The sequence below is a fragment of the Phyllobates terribilis genome, unplaced genomic scaffold, assembly GCF_046119375.1.
Source record: "Phyllobates terribilis strain yellow unplaced genomic scaffold, ASM4611937v1 Scaffold_4100__1_contigs__length_65060, whole genome shotgun sequence".
Taxonomy (NCBI): Eukaryota; Metazoa; Chordata; class Amphibia; order Anura; family Dendrobatidae; genus Phyllobates; species Phyllobates terribilis.
The window spans coordinates 27,923-47,551 of record NW_027366852.1 but is presented as its reverse complement, the minus strand read 5'-3'; the positions used below and the strand labels follow the sequence as shown (position 1 = coordinate 47,551).

At 34.2% G+C, this 19,629-nt stretch overlaps 2 protein-coding genes across 2 annotated transcripts; one reads left to right on the top strand and one right to left on the bottom strand.

Annotated features, from left to right (window-relative positions):
* Positions 1-13,752: 13,752 nt before the first annotated feature.
* On the bottom strand, positions 13,753-14,919 carry LOC141248830 (uncharacterized). The gene has a single exon (XM_073669463.1). The coding sequence runs from the start codon at positions 14,917-14,919 to the stop codon at positions 13,753-13,755; it is 1,167 nt and encodes a 388-aa protein (XP_073525564.1).
* Positions 14,920-16,042: 1,123 nt separating this feature from the next.
* LOC141248829 (uncharacterized) lies at positions 16,043-19,243 on the top strand. The gene is made up of 8 exons (XM_073669462.1): positions 16,043-16,311; positions 17,149-17,320; positions 17,400-17,606; positions 18,016-18,275; positions 18,352-18,557; positions 18,747-18,834; positions 19,103-19,159; positions 19,219-19,243. The coding sequence occupies exons 1-8, from the start codon at positions 16,043-16,045 to the stop codon at positions 19,241-19,243; spliced, it is 1,284 nt and encodes a 427-aa protein (XP_073525563.1).
* The last annotated feature ends 386 nt before the right edge of the window (positions 19,244-19,629 follow it).

The window sequence follows — 19,629 nt, the reverse complement described above, 5'->3', positions numbered from 1 at the left end:
TATGAATAGAGAGAGATAATAAAGTACTTTGTAATCCAACAGAATCAACAGTTCAAGTTCAGAGTTTCAGTGGGCTATTATGATTCTGTTGTTAGGTTGTTTTTAAATATTTAGGATAATAATTAACATCATTATATGGAAATGAATGTGGAGTGAAACTAATAAAGTTCTTGCTTGAGGTTTATTACTCGTCTTTTCCAAGAATTTATAGATTTGAGATTTTTGAATCCTTTAATTTCACTTATTTATGGCCAAATTTGTCCTAATGAATTATCTATATATACGTAATAGCTCAGTAGGTAATCATAAGTCAATGTCAAGCGCAAACGATCCACAGTTAAATCTAGAATGCACATAGCTATTTTCAACACGTCTTTGGATATGATCTTTGTTGGCTGAATACGACAAGAAATGAAGCAATGAGTATATTGAATAGAGTATGTGAGAAGTTAAATGACACAAGAATGCACTGAAAAGAATGTATTAAGGTAAGACCTTTAACCATGATGCTTGATTAATTGTTGATAAGGCATGTCACCTGGATGCGATTCCTTCTTCAGCTTAGCGATTCTAGTTTTGGTGAGTATAATATCACGACTGGTCTCAAACCTATGGATATGAAAAAAAAATAGAAATATGGTTGCAATGATTCATACAAGTTGTAGGCTCAAACCTATGAGAGTGAAGTTGTAAATACCACTTCCGAAGTTCATTACCTCTGGCCTCAGTAGGAGTGAAGTTAATCTTTGAAAAGTAGTTTGTTGTTACCACCAAGGGAATAGTCGAAATAAAATGGGAAACATGGGGGGGGGGAGTTTGAGGGTTAACAGAGGGGGATGGAAGGAGTTTGGAAGTAGGAGGGCGTGGGGGAAGAGAAGAAGAGGGAGAAGATGAAGAGGCAAGATGATGGCCTAGGGAGGGGGCAGAGGTTTTGGCGCGGGGGTGGAAATAGAAGGATGACAGTGGGAGATACCACCCTGCCAGAGGAAGGGCAGAGGAAAACTAAGGAAAGAAAGTGGGAGAGGTCATAAGTCACCCGCGGTGCATTCTCTGAATAATAAACAATTGAAGGAATTGAAATCAGATCCTACCACGTAGATCGACTATTGAGAGCACAAATATGTGAATGGAATTAGATCCCGATTGATGCTTTTCTCCGGAGTTTGGATGCCTCTTGATATGGCACTCCTGATGACACTCTTTCCATAAGTAGCCACATCTCCATATGTCGTTGTACCTTCTCGATCTGGATCAATTTTGCGACCAAGATCTCTGATAAGAACACATGATTTTTTTTGCTGAAATTGCAATAACAATGTCCACGGACAGATAGAGGTGGTGCTTCTCGTCAAAGATCTCACTCGGTCTTCTCTAACTGCAGGTATGGGCTCCATAGAGTGAAGGAGGCGGCTGGTGAAGTTAGGGTTTCAAAAGAGTAAAAAAGTAGCGGAGGAAAAAATCCCTAGCATCGACGCTAAATACGAGGAATCTCATGACGAGGCTACTGATCTTTTTTTTTGTTTAAAACTAATTCGATTAATAATATGTCCTCAAAAAGAGGAAGCAAAACGGGAAAACAAACACACAAGAGAGTCAAATAGACAAAGGAGGGCATACATGGACAGACATGCAAACCTTCCATACTATGCCAAGATCAGAGAGAAACAAGTGAAATCCGAGAAACCAGTAAGCATGGAGGGGGAGCAGCTATCCGAGCAGGGAAGAATACCCCGGGCCTCATCAAAACCTCCATGTGGTAAAACCCCAAAGGGAAAAAAACCCAACACAAAGGAAAGAGTACCCCTTCACCCCCTAGAGTGCCCTAACCGACATATAAGAAAATATGTCATGAAGCAATCGGTAAACGTGCATAATAACCAGGCGAGTGACGACCTCAACAGGAATGGGGTTGTCGTAGAATATTAGCGCGTTCCTGTCATGACAGATAAGGTAGACCGTTACAACAAGGGCATACATTTGGGCCCTGGAAGAGCAGACATCCACAGGGGCATTGCGGCGCACCCAACAGAGGCATCTCTGAAGAGCGGACAACGTGCTCGGGAGGCGGAACTTGTTGCATACGGCCTGCCAAACAGTGGAGGAGAAGGAACACTCAAAGAACAGATGACCATGGCTCTCCAAGGCAGAACCGCACAACCGACAAGTAGGGTCGACTCTGAGGAAGGAAAGCCTGTCGTACGTAGAGAGCTTCCTGAGCGAAGCGAGCCAGAGGGTGAAGGAGTGCTTGGGCATAGAGTGCGCCGTCCACACAACCTTAGCCCACTTCACCACGAGTCTTCTAGGGCGGAGGGATTCGTAAGATTTGGACACCTTGAACCTGTCATCCATGCACCACTCAGCGAGGGTATCTAGGAGACTCGCCACGCCACCCTCCCCCAGGCTACAAACCATTTCGTGAGCATGGACCATAGCCTTTATCAGGTGCGAGTCGCGACGGTGAGCAACCCAGTTGACAAGATCCTTGATGAGACTAAAGTCGTTATGTCTATCAAATATACCCAACTCAATTCCCTAGTAAAGTGGGAAGTAGGGGTCGAATCCCAAGAGAGCTAGAAAGACAGTTTATTTCCAATTATGCAACCATGTAGTAACCAATTGGTTTTTTTATTTGATTTTCATAACTAAGAAATTCAATAAGTACGAAAGGAATATGATGATTGGTTTGTAAACAATTATGGGTAAAAAGCTCACTCCTCTAGCATCAGCGCATTATTCAAATAGAATGTTGATCATCGAATCCTAATAACTTATATTCTAGATTGTTTAATCCGGTTGTCCTACTCTTTGTTTGTAATAAGCAATTAGTCCAAATAGTCCTAGAAACCCTTATTATGCAATAACCATGGAAATCCCAAGATTCAAAAGCACAACAACATGAAGATCAAAGATAAGTAGGCTTGTGCAATACCATTGGCAAATCGCCGATACTCGACACAAGTTCACAATCTCTACACAATAAGCACTCGCAAATAGTCTATGCAAATCATGCTCGCTACCTAAAGACAAGACTTTTAAAATCGAGTTATCTAGCATAGCAATATGACGGATAATAACCAACCTAGTTTGCAACCTAGATAAAATTAAGATCAATCAATGATAATATGAAGCACAAGAGATTATGAAACAATCCTAAATTTAAAATTAGAACATAAGTGTTTGAATTCTCACAACTAACCTAGAACAATGGCTTCAACCTTAGAAGTGAACTATGATGAATTTAGATAGAAATAGCCATAGAAAGCAATGAATAACAATGAATGATGATGGGAAAACGAACCAGGGGAGATGAGCGAACGATGGAACAAATGTGAAGCTTTCTCTGGCTACTACTGAATTTCTACGTAAAAGAATCAATGCTAAAACCTAATTTTCTAAACCTTATATAATCTCTAATAAAAAGAAATTAAAATAAATGTAAACAAATGAAAATATGTGGAAATAACTAATAAAATATCAAAATAAAATCTTCAAATCTGGGCAATCCGTATCCACGTCACGACCGTGAAACAGTGGTCACGATCGTGATATTGGTCCAGTTCATCCGCTCTTCATTGGTCACGATCGTGACATCTCATATGCGGCTTAGTCTTGATCGTGACTACCTTGTCTGAGGCTGAATCTCGGTCGTGAGCCTCCATCTCAGTCGTGACTTCTGCACCTGAGACGAACTTCTGGCTTTTGCAAGCGTCGAGGCAGCTCGACTTTGTCTCTCAGCTTCTCCTGGGGTGTAGGCGCGGCATACTTCATCTAGCTCCATCCCGAATGCACAAAAAGTGAGCACAAGCGGGATCTCCATAATAAAACCACTAAAAACGCTTACGAGCATCCCACTAATCCATAAATGAACTCCAAACCGGATTCCGGGCATACCACTTGTTAAGCACCTAAATACCACTAAACCTAGTCTGATAGTCGCTAGTTAACCCCATATAACAAGGTCCGATCAAACTTCCCCACACTTAGACCTTGCTCGTCCTCCAGTAAGCAAAATAAAACTCACTCCTCCTATAAGCACAAAGGTCTGCAGTAAGCGTAGAGATAGCGACTATACTCCGAACACCAAATGTAAACGAGCACTATCCTAACTCCAATCTATCTCCTTATCTCTCCATGATGACCTACCCAAATCCCTCCTTATGTCTCCACTTCATATGTCACCACTCCATGATAATAATCAAATCGAACCAAGTGATGCGCAATAAGCACAAGTGGACTCCTAATCTCCTCTAAGGGTAAGGGTATATGCATAATAATGAAGATAAAAATCGAGTCACCCACTCGCTTACACACTTCTTATACCTCCTCTTCAATTAATGTCCTAAACCACTAATCAATATCATCAAACCATACATCACAACCACCAATCCCAATCAAGAAACCCGCATAGCACAACCACAACAATATGCATCAAACTCCAAGAATATAAATCTAATCCTAGAATCTAATACAACCACCAATAATGTGTAACAAATCTCATGAAATAGCAAAAGATGAGCATGTGAAGTATGGATGTCAATAAGCTCAAAATAGAAGAATAAAAGGCCAATTACTAACTTCTTATCCCTCCTTGGTGAATCCTAAAACCCGAAACAATCCTTCAACTCCCTTCTTATGTCTCCAACGCCAATAAATAATGCAATCAATTTAACCAAGTAGTCAAATAATCACAAATCATGTAATCCTGGTGCCCTTTCAGGTTTTTACCAGAATTCTCTAAAGTGGTAGGAACTATATTTTCTTTTCTTTTCAGGCACCCACTTTTCCTTTTTTCCGTTTTTACTTGCCTGGTTCTTTTGTTTATTTATTTGTTTTATTGGAGTCCCCATTTCCGATCCATTCACTTCTTACTCTCCCGGGTTTTTCTGATTTTTTCCCTATTTTTTTAATAATAAAATAAAAAATCAAAGAAATATCCTGATATAGACTCGATAGACTCAAAATAACAAAGCATCAGCAAAAGTACTTGAACGACTGAAAACAACAAAACATCAGCAAAAGTTATCACCCAAACAAGTCAACTCCTCTCCCCACACTTGAACCGCGCATTGTCCTCAATGCAGCAAAAGAGGACACAATAGAAAAAGGGAAGAGGAAGAAGACACCCCAATAACTCGTCGTCGTCAGGAGGAGGAGAAGAGTTGTAGAAGTTTTCTCTGGCGTACTCCCACCGCTGATCCTGCATCACCCATTGTTGGCGCTGGAACTCCTGATCGCGCTGCATCTCCTCACGCATGCTCAACATGTTGGCTCGAAATTCCCGCCGCTCCTGGCGGATCTCCTTCTGTGTAGTCAGCATAACCCCCATCTGCTGATACATCTGGCTCATCTGTTGTGCTATCTGAGTCCGCCATAACTGCTCATCTGAGTAGCTCTGGGAACCAGAGCCACTTGCGTCGGCGTCGGAATATGTATGTGTCTGCTCGGGCGCGGGAACGAAGGTAGACGCGGGGGAAGAAGTGCGTGCATGAGCTGGGGCGGGGATCGGGAAGTGCTGACTCGCGGGGACGATGTCAGGAGGAATATACATTTCAGACCAAGTGCCAAATTCCACGGGTTCCTCTCTCAAAAACTCAATCTGATAACCCCGTCCGAACTGGTATCTGCAAACTCCGTCCTTCCATTTGAGCCACATGTTCCTCATACACCAGGCCTCATCATACAAACAGCTCCCCATGATAGGTTCCCCTCTCGGAAACTCAATCTTTATTTTTATGTTATATGAATTAAATATGGAAGATGAAATATTCCGACGTATTATGGAAGATGATTGTGCTAAGATTTTTTTATTTTTTTTGTTTTAATGTTTTTATATGGGTTGATTCTTTTATACGTATCATGGAAGCCTGTTAATATATTTAGATTTTTGGAAGTCATATTTTTTTCTGAATTTTTGTGTTGTTTGGTTTGATTCTTTCATACGTATCATAGAAGATTTGTCATCAAATTTTTGTGTTAAGATTAATTATATTTTTTTACTTATATTCCATACAAATATATCTATTTACATACTAAAGCAATATCATTCATCCTACTATCTCCTCCAAACTAAAACATCATACATGTCAATCTAGCATTAATTTTGCCTATATGTCGAGTTTTTAAACAAGCTATATCATCTATTATCTCATAAAAAATAAGCCACATTTGTCACCACTTTATTAAAAATAAGTCTTATTATTATTTTGTTATTAGTAAGATAGATATTTCAGTTATTTAATTATTTTTTATCTTTATTTTTAAGGTAGTTTTAGATTTATACTTCAAAGATAGATTCTCTATATTGATTTTGTAATTTAAAAATAAGATTTAATTACTCAGATATTTGATTTCATCATTAAAAATAAGACTCGGTCACTTAGATTATTTCATTTCATTATTACTTGAATAATTGTTTGATAATTAAAACATGTTCACTTCTATGACTAAAATAATAAATAATAAAAGACATTAATTAACAATAATATCAGATCTTAATGTATAAATTATTTCCTTTTCTTCTCTCCTCTCGCCTATGACTTTGATGGATTAACATTGATAATTAACAAAAATACGTCAAATTTTGATGGATTAACGTTAGATAACTTTGATTGATATTTACTTTACGTTTTAATCAAGAATGAACAAGGGTAAGGTATGTTTTAATTGAGGATTATCTGATATTAAAAATAATAATATCATATTGAGTAATTTTGTTATAAATTTCCATTTACTTTGATTGTATAGCTCTCCATCTAAAATTTTAAAGCCTAGATACCTACGATATTTATAATATTATTGACCGCCTATTAGATATTATATCATGTATTTATTGTTAATGATATGTATAACATAAGCTATAATAAACCATTCTATATATATAATAAATATAATTTTAGAAAATAATCTAATGAATATTCTTATCTACCTATCTATAAAAGCGTGAAGAGCTTATCTACAATGCTCCAGTACAATTTTTTTCCACTTCTTTATTTTATTCTTTGTTCTATATCACACTGCTTCCGTACACTGTAAAAGTCTGAGCATCCTTAGCTACAGTACCCGTTTTCTCTTTACTCCCTCCGTCCCACAATGTTCTTCCCATTTCATTTTAGTGCACTATTCACATTCATAGGAAATCTTCTCGGTTTCTCTCAATATATATGGAAAAACATAGTCATGTATTATCTTATTTTATTCGTCTTGACGAGTACTTTAACTACATATAAATTTTACAATTTTTAATGACATATAATTAGAGATATTTAAGACACAAAACGTGGCACGAAAAATGAACCGAAAAGAAATGGGAAGAATAATATGGGACGGAGGGAGTACAAATTTACCATTATTGTTGTACTTATTTACGCACCAAATAAACAATAATTATCATTGTTGCAAACAATCCAATTCAATATTATACATTTGTTTACTGTATGGGTAGAGTATGTTTATTTTCAAAAGGTTAATTATGATGATGAAAGAATGGTTCTTAATTGAACCGCTTTTTAGGTTTATAATTCGTAAAAACTTGTTTAGAAAATTGTTAAACCAAATCGATTATCCTTTAACAATATAAAATATTTACTACTCGTCTGAGTCCATCTTAAATATTAATTTATTCACGAAACGTTTTAAAATACTCATCTCTCTATGAGGTGTCGATTAAAATACCATTTTGTCTTTCCGATCCCAGACATTAGTATGACCATTTGTTAAGATTTACTGCAAGTTCGAGTCATATTCTCAAGGGAAAGTCATTCTCCATTCTCAAGAGGTTTGTGTTTGAAACTTTTCTACGAGGTCTACCAATATGACATATACGAGGTCTGGTTCGATATGTTTATTTCTATTACCTTCTTCTCATACCAATCTCTCTATTGTTATATATTGTGTATTCTAATTTTGATTACTCGTACTATTCTACAAGACGAGTTGCGATTTTTAGTTTCTTTGATTCTGTCGCCGGCCTGTTTAATCTTGTTTTTAGGTCAAATTGATTCTTTCATTATTTTGTGACAATTTTTCTCATGCATGAAATTTTGACGTGTTCGTTTTCATTTCCATGTGTTAATTATATAATTTAATTTATAATTACTTTATGAACATAGTTGCCTATTGTACTGACTTCACACGTCCAACTGGATTGTGCATGTTCTGCTGGTTAGACACCTCCTTGTTATAGGTGTCCTCATTGTTCATTAAATTTTGATATGTATAAAGCTTGATTCCAATCATATCAACTATAATCCGTCGTCACCCTTTCTCTGTCGGTTTGTTCCTATCTCTCCCTCTATATGTAATTTGACTGTTTCAATGGGTGTTATTATGACTTTTGATTTGTTATTAATGATTTTGTACAACCAATATTATTAGAAGTTATCATGAATTCTTCAAAGTTCTTACTTCTGCTTTATTAGAGAGTTTAATATATGATATGTTTATTTAGGAATTTGATGTTATATTTGGAGCTCATAGTTGATATAAATTTAACTTTTTTATCTTTGAACAAAAACTCACGTTATTGACCATATTATTTAATGGATTCCTATCATAGATATCGAGATTTGAAAACCTTCTTTACGTATGAACCAACATATTTTCCTTGATGTAAATTTCATATAGTTTTCTACGTTGTAAATTATTTGTCATTGTAGGTGATGATGTTGTGGCCTGTAAATATGGAAAGAAATCAACACATGCTTTATGTTCCATTGGTTTTCAGAATCTGACTTCTAATTTTGATGAAGGGTACAATTAATACTTTCTTAATCATTAAATATATATTTTAGACGGAATAATTTTGTTCCTTTATATATATAGTGTATAGCCTTGGACATTTCATAGTTCCTAAAGAGGAGGATGAGGTTCATACCTAGTTAACTTTAAGGATGGGACTTGATTGTTAGAGTTAAATCATCAACTTAATCTTATCTTTGAACTTTGAAGGAGAAGATATGCATAGAAAGAAGAAAAAATTATATAAGTTTGTTATTTTTTGCTTTGGTTTGGGTTTTGGGATGATCATCATTATGTATCCAAACATTTACAGCATATATTTTCGGCTTTTCCCTTCTCTATATCAACACCCGCTATACAATTTATTATGATTATTGTATAAATGAGTTTAGACTACGTGTCTTTGTTTATTCTTTCTTCATTTTGTCTGCGGTTTCTAGATGCCTAATTAGATGCAGCGTTCTCCTCTCCGCGGCGGCGGCTTCCGCTCCTTCCTTCACCTTCGCACCTCCTCCCACCAGCGATCTCCGGGTCAACGTCGAGTTTGAGATCTAGGCTTGGATTGATTTCAAGAGCCTCAATTATCTCTTCAGAGCCATCAATTCCTCTTCCGAAGAAGATGAAGACACGTTGGTGGAGCTCGCCGTTCAATTGAGAATCACGTCTCACAGGGACCCAATCACGAGCTCCTCTGTCGCCCATATTGAGTGAAGAAAGAAGAAGATTAAATAGAGTCATGTTGTGAAGAAGGGAAGACGAGAGAAGAAATAAGAGTAGGAGGTGGAGAGAGATTCGTATGGAGGCAGTGAGGAATCAGGGCTACGTTGAAGAAAGGTTGAGAGAATGAGGAAGAAGAAGGATATTTGCGCATTTTTTTTTGGAAATTAACAAGGCTATTTTAAACATTTCACCATTTTTAACTGTAAATTAGACGGAATCCGTCCAAGGGTCGCTCCTGGTAAGAAAATGATGAAATTTGGGTGGTTCTAAATAATTATCGATATAGGGGTTGTTCCTTGCAAATTCAGAACAAATTTTCTGACTACTGCACTCTTAGCTTCCATTCTTCTAGCTGCAGTAGCTGTAACTTTATTCTCGATAGTAAGAAACAAATATTTGCTAATATGGCTAGCTTGGTATAACAAGGAATGAATTAGTATTAAGTATGTAAGATTATAAACTTCTAAACACGTTCAAAACTCTGCAAATTCAAAGCCTTTTGCGACAGAGATCAACTAATGTTGAAAGAGGTTTTAGACATCAAATTAGCTAATAATATTCTTGATTGAATCTAATTATGTTTGTGCTCTTCCTGAGAGTAACATAGGCTCATTCTTCAAACTTTCCTCACTTGTATTACATAAAGCTAACCACATAATACAACCCCACACAAAAATTGTACCAGTTACTTATAGATATATGACCCCTAGTCTACAAAAAAAAGAGAGAGATTTATCAAGGAAGTTTTTAGTAAGCATGTACCTTATGGTACGAAATGCAAAAAGACTTTAATAGTGCGAACGTAATATCTTATATATGAAACTATAGTGCTAATTCGTGAACCAACCCTACTTCATTAGGTCTATTGCACCGGATTTTAGGCCTATTGCAGTGGTTTTTTCAGTCGCAACGCAAGATATGTTTTTATCTAATCATAATCCTTTTATCAATAAGAGTTACGTATATTGATTTTTTTACTAATTATTTTAGCATTTGATAAGTCCAATCCCGTGCTTGGCAAGGGTGATCGACTAGTAATTTATAAATAATGGACCCAACTACCTCTAATCTTAATATATATTAAAGCTAAAATATTTCAAGCCTTCTCAAGAGTTTAGACCCCACAATTGCTTATGTGTCAATCTCCTATTTTCCACACTATTCTCTCTCCTCTTTATTAATATTTTATTTTTTCCTTTCTTTATCATTTGCATATATTAAAGCTATAATTGGATATATATTATTTATATACTAATCAAATCTTATTAAATCTTATTCTTAACCGATTTTCTATTTAATAAGAGATTTTATAAAATCTCACGTATGTGTATAAAATCATATCTCTTGTTTATTTTTAGTTTATTTATTGTATTTATAGATTTTATGAAATTTTATTTTAATATACAAAATATATATATCCAATTGTAGAAGAATTATTTTTATAAATAATTCTATAAAATAATATTATAAAAATAATATTATAAAATAGTAGATATAATTTTGATTTTTTATAAATAAAAATAAATATTAAATAATATTTTATAATAAACTATTTATGATATCTTATAATAAATAATTTTGGCTATCATCAACAAGTATGCACCATTCTATAATACACTAGAATATAAAAATGATTTTAAATAGGAGATATAAATAAAATATATAAAATATAAATGATATGCACTAGGATTATAAACAAAAATAATTTTATTTAACATATTAATAAGAATTATTTAATATATTAAAATAATAGTGATTTATAAATAAATATTATTTTAATATATAAATATTATTTTCTATGCATAGCACGACCATGTAAAAGTTTAGAATATTTTATTTCATTTTATTATAAAATCATATCTCCTAAAATCTATCTTATCTTATGATAATACAATATAATATTAAATTATATCTCCTAATATCTCTCTTACCTTATAATAATATAATATGATATTATTTTTTATAAGATTCTATTTTAGTTCAGTTTATTTTAAAACTACATCTCTTAAATCTCTCTTATCTTATGATATTACAGTATAAAGTAATTAAGAGATCATCTTCTAATTAAAAAACATAAAAAGTGTTAATGAAAATTATATTAATTTGCACCATTTATATTATTTTATTACAAAAATACATCTCATGTATATCATAAAATTTATAAAAAGTTTTTTCATTGTAAAATTATATCTTCTAGAATCCTCTTTATCATATGATAATACAATATAATATTATTTTTATAAAATTTTATTTCAAAACTACATCTCCTAAACTTTCTCTTATCTTATAATAGTACAATATAAAACAACTAAAAGTTATCTTGTAATTGAAAAAAAGTAGAAAAGTGTAATGGAAATTGTGTCAATATGCACTATTTTATGTTATTTTATTATATAAATATGTCTCATGTATATCATATAATTTATAAAAGAATTTTATCTTATTTTTATTTTATTTTATCGTAAAATTTATCTGCTATAATCTCTCTTATCCTATGATAGTACAATATAAAAAATTAAAATATCATATTCTAACTAAGGAAAATGTAAAAAGATGTTATTGAAAACTTTATCAATATGCACTATTTTGTATTATTTTATTATAAAAATACATCTATTCTATACATAAAATTTATAGATATTTTGTATTAAAATACATCTCATATATATCATATAATTTATAAATAATTTTTCATCTTATTTTTATTGTAGTTTATTATACCTAATAAACTAATACGATATAAATTTATAAAACTTATTTTTCATCTTATAAAAAATTTAGTTTATAAAAATATGTCTCATGTATATCATATAATTTATAAAAGAAGTTTATCTTATTTTTTAAAATTTTATTATAATACGATATTTCCTATAATCTCTCTTATTTTATAATAGTATAATATTAAAAAAAATATCATCATCTAATTAAAAAAATAAATAGAAAAGTGTTAATGAAAACTTTATCAATATACACTATCTTAATCTTCTTAATATATATATTAAACCAAAATATTTCAAACTTTTTTAAGAGTTTAGACCCCATCATTACTTATGTGTTCTTTATTAATATTTTAATATTTTTTTTCCATCACCTATATATATATAAGCTACAATTTGATATTTATTTTTTATTATTCAAATCTTATCAAGTCTTATTCTTAACAAATTTTCTATTTAAGAACATCTATTGTTCCTAGAATTTCTTATTACAGTATATTTATTTATGAGATCAATAAAATCTAATAAAATAAATACAACATATATATATTAAATTTACCAATTTCTCCTTAATTTAGCCAATTATTTATCAGGTATAATTTTCTTATTGAATTTATTATTGGATCTATTTTTCTGACAACCTTTTTTAAAAACACTTTCAGTAAAATAAAATATTTTATATTAATGTACTCTTTTCATATTAGACATTATCATATGTATATACTATATATTAAAATAAACCTATTTAAAGTCTTCTCAAGAGTTTTGGTCATATAGCTGATTATGTGTTCATCAACTATTTGCCACACTATTATCTCTCATTTTTATTAATTTAATTTTTTCTTTTTTCCATCACCTATATATTAAAGCTAGCATTTTATATATAATTTTTTATTAATCAGATATTATTCTTAACCGATTTTCTATTTAATAACACAAATTATTCCGAAAATCTCTTATTAGAGTAATATTTATACATAAACTCCCACATTTATAGGAATACATTTCAAAGATAATTTTATCTTAATCTATTTAATTACTAAATTTAAATGATTCTTCAAAAAAATAACTTAATAATTAAAATGTAAAAAATTCTTTTATAAATTTAGATTATTTTCACCTAATAACTATATCAAACATATACAGACATATATTTTAATATATAATGAATAATATTATAAACTACATTTCTTCCATAAGATTTAAAACTACCATAATTTATATTTTATATTGTATAAAAATTAAACAATTTTTTTAGAATATTTTTAAAAAAAACTTTCAGAAAAATAAAATATTTTATTCATAAATTAAATTTTTGTTTAAATTTTTAGAGTGGGTCATTTTTATATATTATTTGGATTATAGTAGTACTATTCACCGTGTATCACTATTTTATCTAATAATTATTTATCATCTCATCAAATCTAACAACTTAATCAAATATTACATCTATGATAAAATATTTTATAAAACATATTATTTATAATTTATATATTAAAATATTCTCGTACATGGCACGGGATATATGCTAATTTTTAGCTAAAACAAATAAGATAGATTAAAAAGATAGTCTATTCAATTACCACGTGTGATCAGGTATAACAAGACTTTCCACAAAGTCATAAGCTAAAGGAAACACACCAACAAAACTAGTACAACCAGACCAATCATACTTCTTCTCCGAAGAGACCAACCGACTGCACTTTCTATCTTCACGATCATACACCAGCAATTCTCCATACCAATTTGACGCTAAAACCCACTCTTTCTGATCTTCAAGCTCGAAAACACAAAAAACTCTTGACACGCATTCAATCAGTCTAAAACTAGACACATTACTCCATGATCCATTCAGCATCAACACCCATACATCACATTCACAATCACTAAAAAGAAAGAGATCAGACTTGTAGGTATACACCACTGCGAGTAAACCGCACCACTTAGAAACATACGCATTCAGTCCCCCATGCATGTTCTTGTTCTTAACTTTCGGCAACTTATCAATCTTCCCAGATTCATCTTTACCAAAATCATAGAAAACTATGAACACACGGCGCGTTATGCTAGTAGCAGTCCAGTAAGCAATTTTGTCTATCAACACCTGTGGTGATTGACAGTAATTTGCGTACACATCTGGGCTCATTGCAAATTGGACCCATTCTTTCTTCTTGGAAACATACAAAGCAAATGTCTTTCTTTTGAAGCAAAATATGACAACTTTAAACTGTTTGGTAAATGGGTCTATCCAGAAACCGCAGTAATGGCCTCGTTGATCAAAATTGAGACAGATTACAGGGAGAGGAATGGTGACGTGGCGGTGGATGGAGGGGTTCCATAAGAGGAGGAGTTTATTGTGAAAGTCGTAGAGACAAACAACGCCGTGAATAGTGCTAATTGGCCGGAGATTGAAAGGAACAGTAGGGTTTGGAGGAAATCTTATACCGTGTGGGCCGGTTATGGTGTTGTAAAATCTGTGATTCTTCGGATCTATGAGGATGTAACTGAAGTTAGCGAGTTCTTGGTGTACGAGAATGGCGGGGGTTTGGGTTTGGGTTTGGACTAGATGATGGAGTATGAAGGAGGTTGAATCGATGAGGTTTTTCCAGGATTTGCAGACACGTTTTAGTTTTAATAGGGTTTTGACGGTGAGTAGCCTTAGGATGAGGATCAATAAGTCGCCGGGAATGTAAGACGACGCCATGAAGGGAAGATTATGCTGCTGCATTGATTGACAAGATTGCATATTTATGGAGTAACGCGTTTATTTGCCCTAACTAACTAGGGTTTTATTTTTCTTTTTTGGGTAGAAAGACGTCCGGACCTTCGGTACATATTAATTAAAAAGAAAAGTGGGTTATAATAAAATTAAACGGGGTGTAACCCGTTCCCTCAAGTCCGTATCAATCAGACACATAACACACTCTGGGGCCGATTCCAAAACAGAAACACCAAGTGGAAAATAAAATGCAAGAGAATTCAAGGAGTCAGCGACTTTGTTGGCCTCTTGGAATACATGGCGGAGTTGCCATTGCCAATCCCTACTAATAAAGTCTGTTGCGTGAGCAACCAGATTGAATAGTGGGTGGCAATGATCCAAAGGTTTGTCTAGTAACTAAGTCACTAAGAGCGAGTCTGTTTCTATGCAAACCCTCCTAAAACTAAGGTTCCAAGCGAGGAAGTGCCCAATAACAATCCCCCACAACTCTGTCATGGACTCATGGGAACCGAGCATGAGCGAACGTTATGAATATAGCTTCGCACCCAATTACCATCGGCATTCCTAAAAATATCCGCAACCGAAGCCCTACCCTCACGCACCGACCCATTCATATTAATCTTGTTCCACTCTCTAGACGGTGGCCTCCACTTCACTTGATGAACCGAACAGCTCCTCGGTTTTATATGAGAACCACCATTTTGTCTTTGATACAGTGACACGCTTCCAATAGCAAAATCCAAACTTCAAAAATAAAGTGTTTCAAAGACTGACTTACTTTGGACGCATACGTACAAAATATCGTTATCCCAACCCAATAGTTGTCTTCCACCTTTAAGCAAGGTTTATTTAATTCTTTCTTGCAAGCACACACAGGTCGGCTATGGAAAATTAGAGTGGGTTCCAAGCCATGTCACCAAATTAATGCTTGCACTTCAAGGGCCAGTCTTCATATATATCATACCAAGCAGCTATGTAGATAAAAATGTATAAATAATATACATCTCCATCTTTTTAGGCAACCACATTCAAAATGGACATCCTTAACATTGGCACTTGTTCATATCTCGCGAGTTTGATATTATTTTCATCTATGGCCATCATAAATTCATCATCAATCGCCATCGAGCAACCATCAAGAGAAACATGTATGGCGGGGAGGCATCATGGACATCATCATCGTGAGCATCATCATGGGCATGGGCATCATCATCATCACGGTGGTACGAACAAAGCCAATGTGAACATGTGCGATGAGTTCCCTCTAGGAATTCCGCCACCGGACACCAACACGACATCGTTCCTATGTGTTGACCGGAACGGGTGTTGCAACTTCACGTCAGTTCAGGCTGCCATCGACGCCGTTCCCGTCCTTAGCCCCAAGAGGACCGTCATCTGGATCAACTCCGGTGTCTACTAGTAAGATAGCTACTTCTTTATATCTTTCCAAAGGCTAACTTTAATGCATATTCAACTAAGTAGGATGGAAACGAAAACGGGAAACAGAAACGGTAAAACTGGAATATAGAAAATAGTAAAGTAGAACAGCGAAGAAACACTAGTATACCTTATATATCATTTTAAAACTCTTTGTTACTATTTTGGCATTATCATATACGTATAAATCTAATCACGTAAAAAAAGCCTATTAATGGAAAAAACTTGTCGGAAGGAGAAACAAAGAAAGGTATTGAAACTGCCGAAGTCATTTGGAAGAGGTGGAGGCTGGTCGCAGAGAAGGAAAAATAGAATTAAGGCTTTATAGTTGGCTTTCTAATCCGTTTCTGGGGCGTTTTTCTATTTCCGAATTGTTGACCGTTTCCAAATAGCTGACGGTCTCGGAGAGTTTCCCACTTCAAAAACGTGTGTGCTAATTAGGTTGGAAACAATGTGTTCATGTCATTGATCTTAAATCTCTTCCCCTGATGTTTGCTTACTTATCTATAATATCAACTAAACTAACATAGGAAAGAGCTAAATATCAACAATAATAATCTCAATAAATTTGTACAATTGTAGTTTATTAAGGAGATTTCGAGGCGCATGTGCTTTAGCCTGTAGACGCAGGTAAAGTTTAATGCAAATCAAATACGGAAAGTATTTACTATTAAAATACATATTCTGCATTTGATTTGCGGAATATGTTGCCTGCGCCACCCAAAAACACACATACACCATTGGAGCATGTATTATTAAAATAGATGAGATAACGTTTGAGCTCTAATGTGTTTTTATTTCTTGGGAATGTGGATGAAGTGAGAAAGTGACAATTGGTAGAAACAAGCCAAACATCACATTGCAAGGACAAGGATATTTGTCAACATCAATTGTATGGAATGACACAGCCAACTCTTCCCATGGAACTTTCTACTGCGCATCCCTCCAAGTTTTCTCCTCCAATTTCGTTGCCAAGAACATAAGCTTCATGGTAAATAGTCAAAATGAACAAAACTAATGACGTCATAATTATATGTGGATAAATAGACATTAAAAATGAATTTGTGCAGAATGTGGCACCAATTCCAAACCCGGGAGACGTGGGGGCCCAAGCAGTGGCTATCCGAGTAGGAGGAGACGCAGCCGCGTTCTGGGGTTGCGGGTTCTTTGGGGCACAAGATACCCTTCATGACGACAGAGGACGACATTACTTTAGGGATTGCTTTATACAAGGCTCCATAGACTTCATTTTCGGGGATGCAAGATCTTACTACGAGGTGTGTACTTAACATATAAGTTTAATGTGATTTCATTTTAAATCAATTGGCAATAAGAGTAGTTATTCATGGACTTACATACTGGATTTTTTATATCTCAATTTCTGATGTGGGATACTATTCTAATAGAACCTAATTACTTGGATCATTTCTGATGCATACATGACACGCAGAACTACGCACAACTACAAAATGATATCAATATCAAGGTTTTTATATTCCAACTTCCGATATAGGATACTATTCCAATAGAACATAAATACTTGGATCGATTATGATGCACACATTATATTGTGAACTGGAAAATGATATCAATAGCTAGGCTTTTTATATCCCAACTTTTGATGTGAATATTGTCCCAGTAGTACATAACTACTTGGATCATTTCTGATTCATATATGATACATAGAACTGCGAAATGGTATCAATAGCGAAGGAAGTGCCGGCAGGAGCAAAGGTGATAAATGGGGTGGTGACTGCACATGGGAGAAGCTCAAGCGACGACAACACAGGTTATGTGTTCAACAGGTGCTCCATAGGAGGAACCGGGAGAGTGTGGCTGGGCCGAGCCTGGAGGCCCTTTTCCCGTGTCCTCTTTGCCTACACTTCCATGACCGATATCGTTGCTTCAGAGGGATGGAACGACTTCAACGATCCTACAAGGGACCAGTAAGTACATGTATATTCATTTCTACGTACTCGATCGATCGAGTAATATACATTAAACTCGTAATACTGCACGCAGGAACATATTCTACGGAGAATATATGTGCACTGGAGCAGGAGCCATGGCAGCAAATAGAGTGGCCTACGAGCAGACGCTTAACGACGCACAAGTTGCGCCTTTTCTCAACATCTCTAATTTCATTGAAGCCGATCAGTGGCTCAAACCTTATAACGATAGTCTCGTCCCACCACCATCACTATCATTCTTTCCACCCGCCGAACAATGTAACATACATGCTCAATAATACTTCACACTTTCTCTGTACTGGAGGTGTGCGAGTGTTAAGATTATTAATATCCTACACTTAGAAGCCAAAATTTTTTGGCTATCAAGTATGAATTAGTTGTATTATTGCATAGGGGACATGATCATATATTAAATCATTGTGAGTTGATACCAGATTTTCCTAATAGTATATACTTCCCCATACTTGCCAACTTTTGGAGACAAAGAGTCGTATGAGCAACCGTTTATTAATATGAGCAATTCGAATATAAAAAGGTATATTCGGTTCGTCCAAAGAAGTATTTCTGAGTTTTTTCCCTCCAAAAAAAAGAAGTAATCATTTGATGTGTTTGGTTCGTTTGCTCTAAATTTTTTTAGAAATATTGAAAGTACTCATTTCCAAAAAAACAAAAAACATTCCATAGGTACTTTTGAAAAATGAAAGTGTTGTGAAATGACTAAGTGTTGTGAAATGACTAAGATAAAGTGCCTTAATCTTGATTTTATAATGATTAAGATAAGATGACTTAATCTTGATAAATAGATCAAAAATAACTTTGAGTATTAAGAAAGAGGAAGATAGCTCAAGAATCTTAAAGAGGTATTCTTGCTCTTGTTTTTGTATGTGAAATTTATAATGGAGAATGCCTCTATTTATAGGCTAAGAAGATCACCTAATTCTTGACTAATTTATGTCATCTTAAATATAAAGTGAAGAAGAGTTAAGAAGGTGGATAATTCACACACTATTTACCTTAATAATACACCTTCATTTTCAAATTCTGAACATGATCTTGTAGATGTTTTAATCTACTTCTTGCAAGACAAATAAATACATTAGGTAATTTTAACAATACATAACACCCCCCTTGAATATTCACCTTCAAACTGATGTGAGATGAAAGTATGTTGTGTCGTTAAAAACCTTGTCAGAAAAAACTCAAAAGGATAAAAACCTGATAAAAGGGGAAAAAAAAAGAGTGCAACCATGGATCCCATTATACGCCTTGATGCCGCCTCATTAAAAACCTTGTCAAGCAAAACCCCGTGGGATAAAAGCTTAACCGAAGG

Coding starts and splice junctions, on each gene's coding strand:
- LOC141248829 (XM_073669462.1), top strand. CDS start 16,043: ATGGCGGGGAGGCATCATGGACATCATCATCGTGAGCATCATCATGGG. Junction 17,321..17,399: donor CCAAGAACATAAGCTTCATG/GTAAATAGTCAA, acceptor GAATTTGTGCAG/AATGTGGCACCAATTCCAAA. Junction 17,607..18,015: donor ATGCAAGATCTTACTACGAG/GTGTGTACTTAA, acceptor TATGATACATAG/AACTGCGAAATGGTATCAAT.
- LOC141248830 (XM_073669463.1), bottom strand. CDS start 14,919: ATGCAATCTTGTCAATCAATGCAGCAGCATAATCTTCCCTTCATGGCG.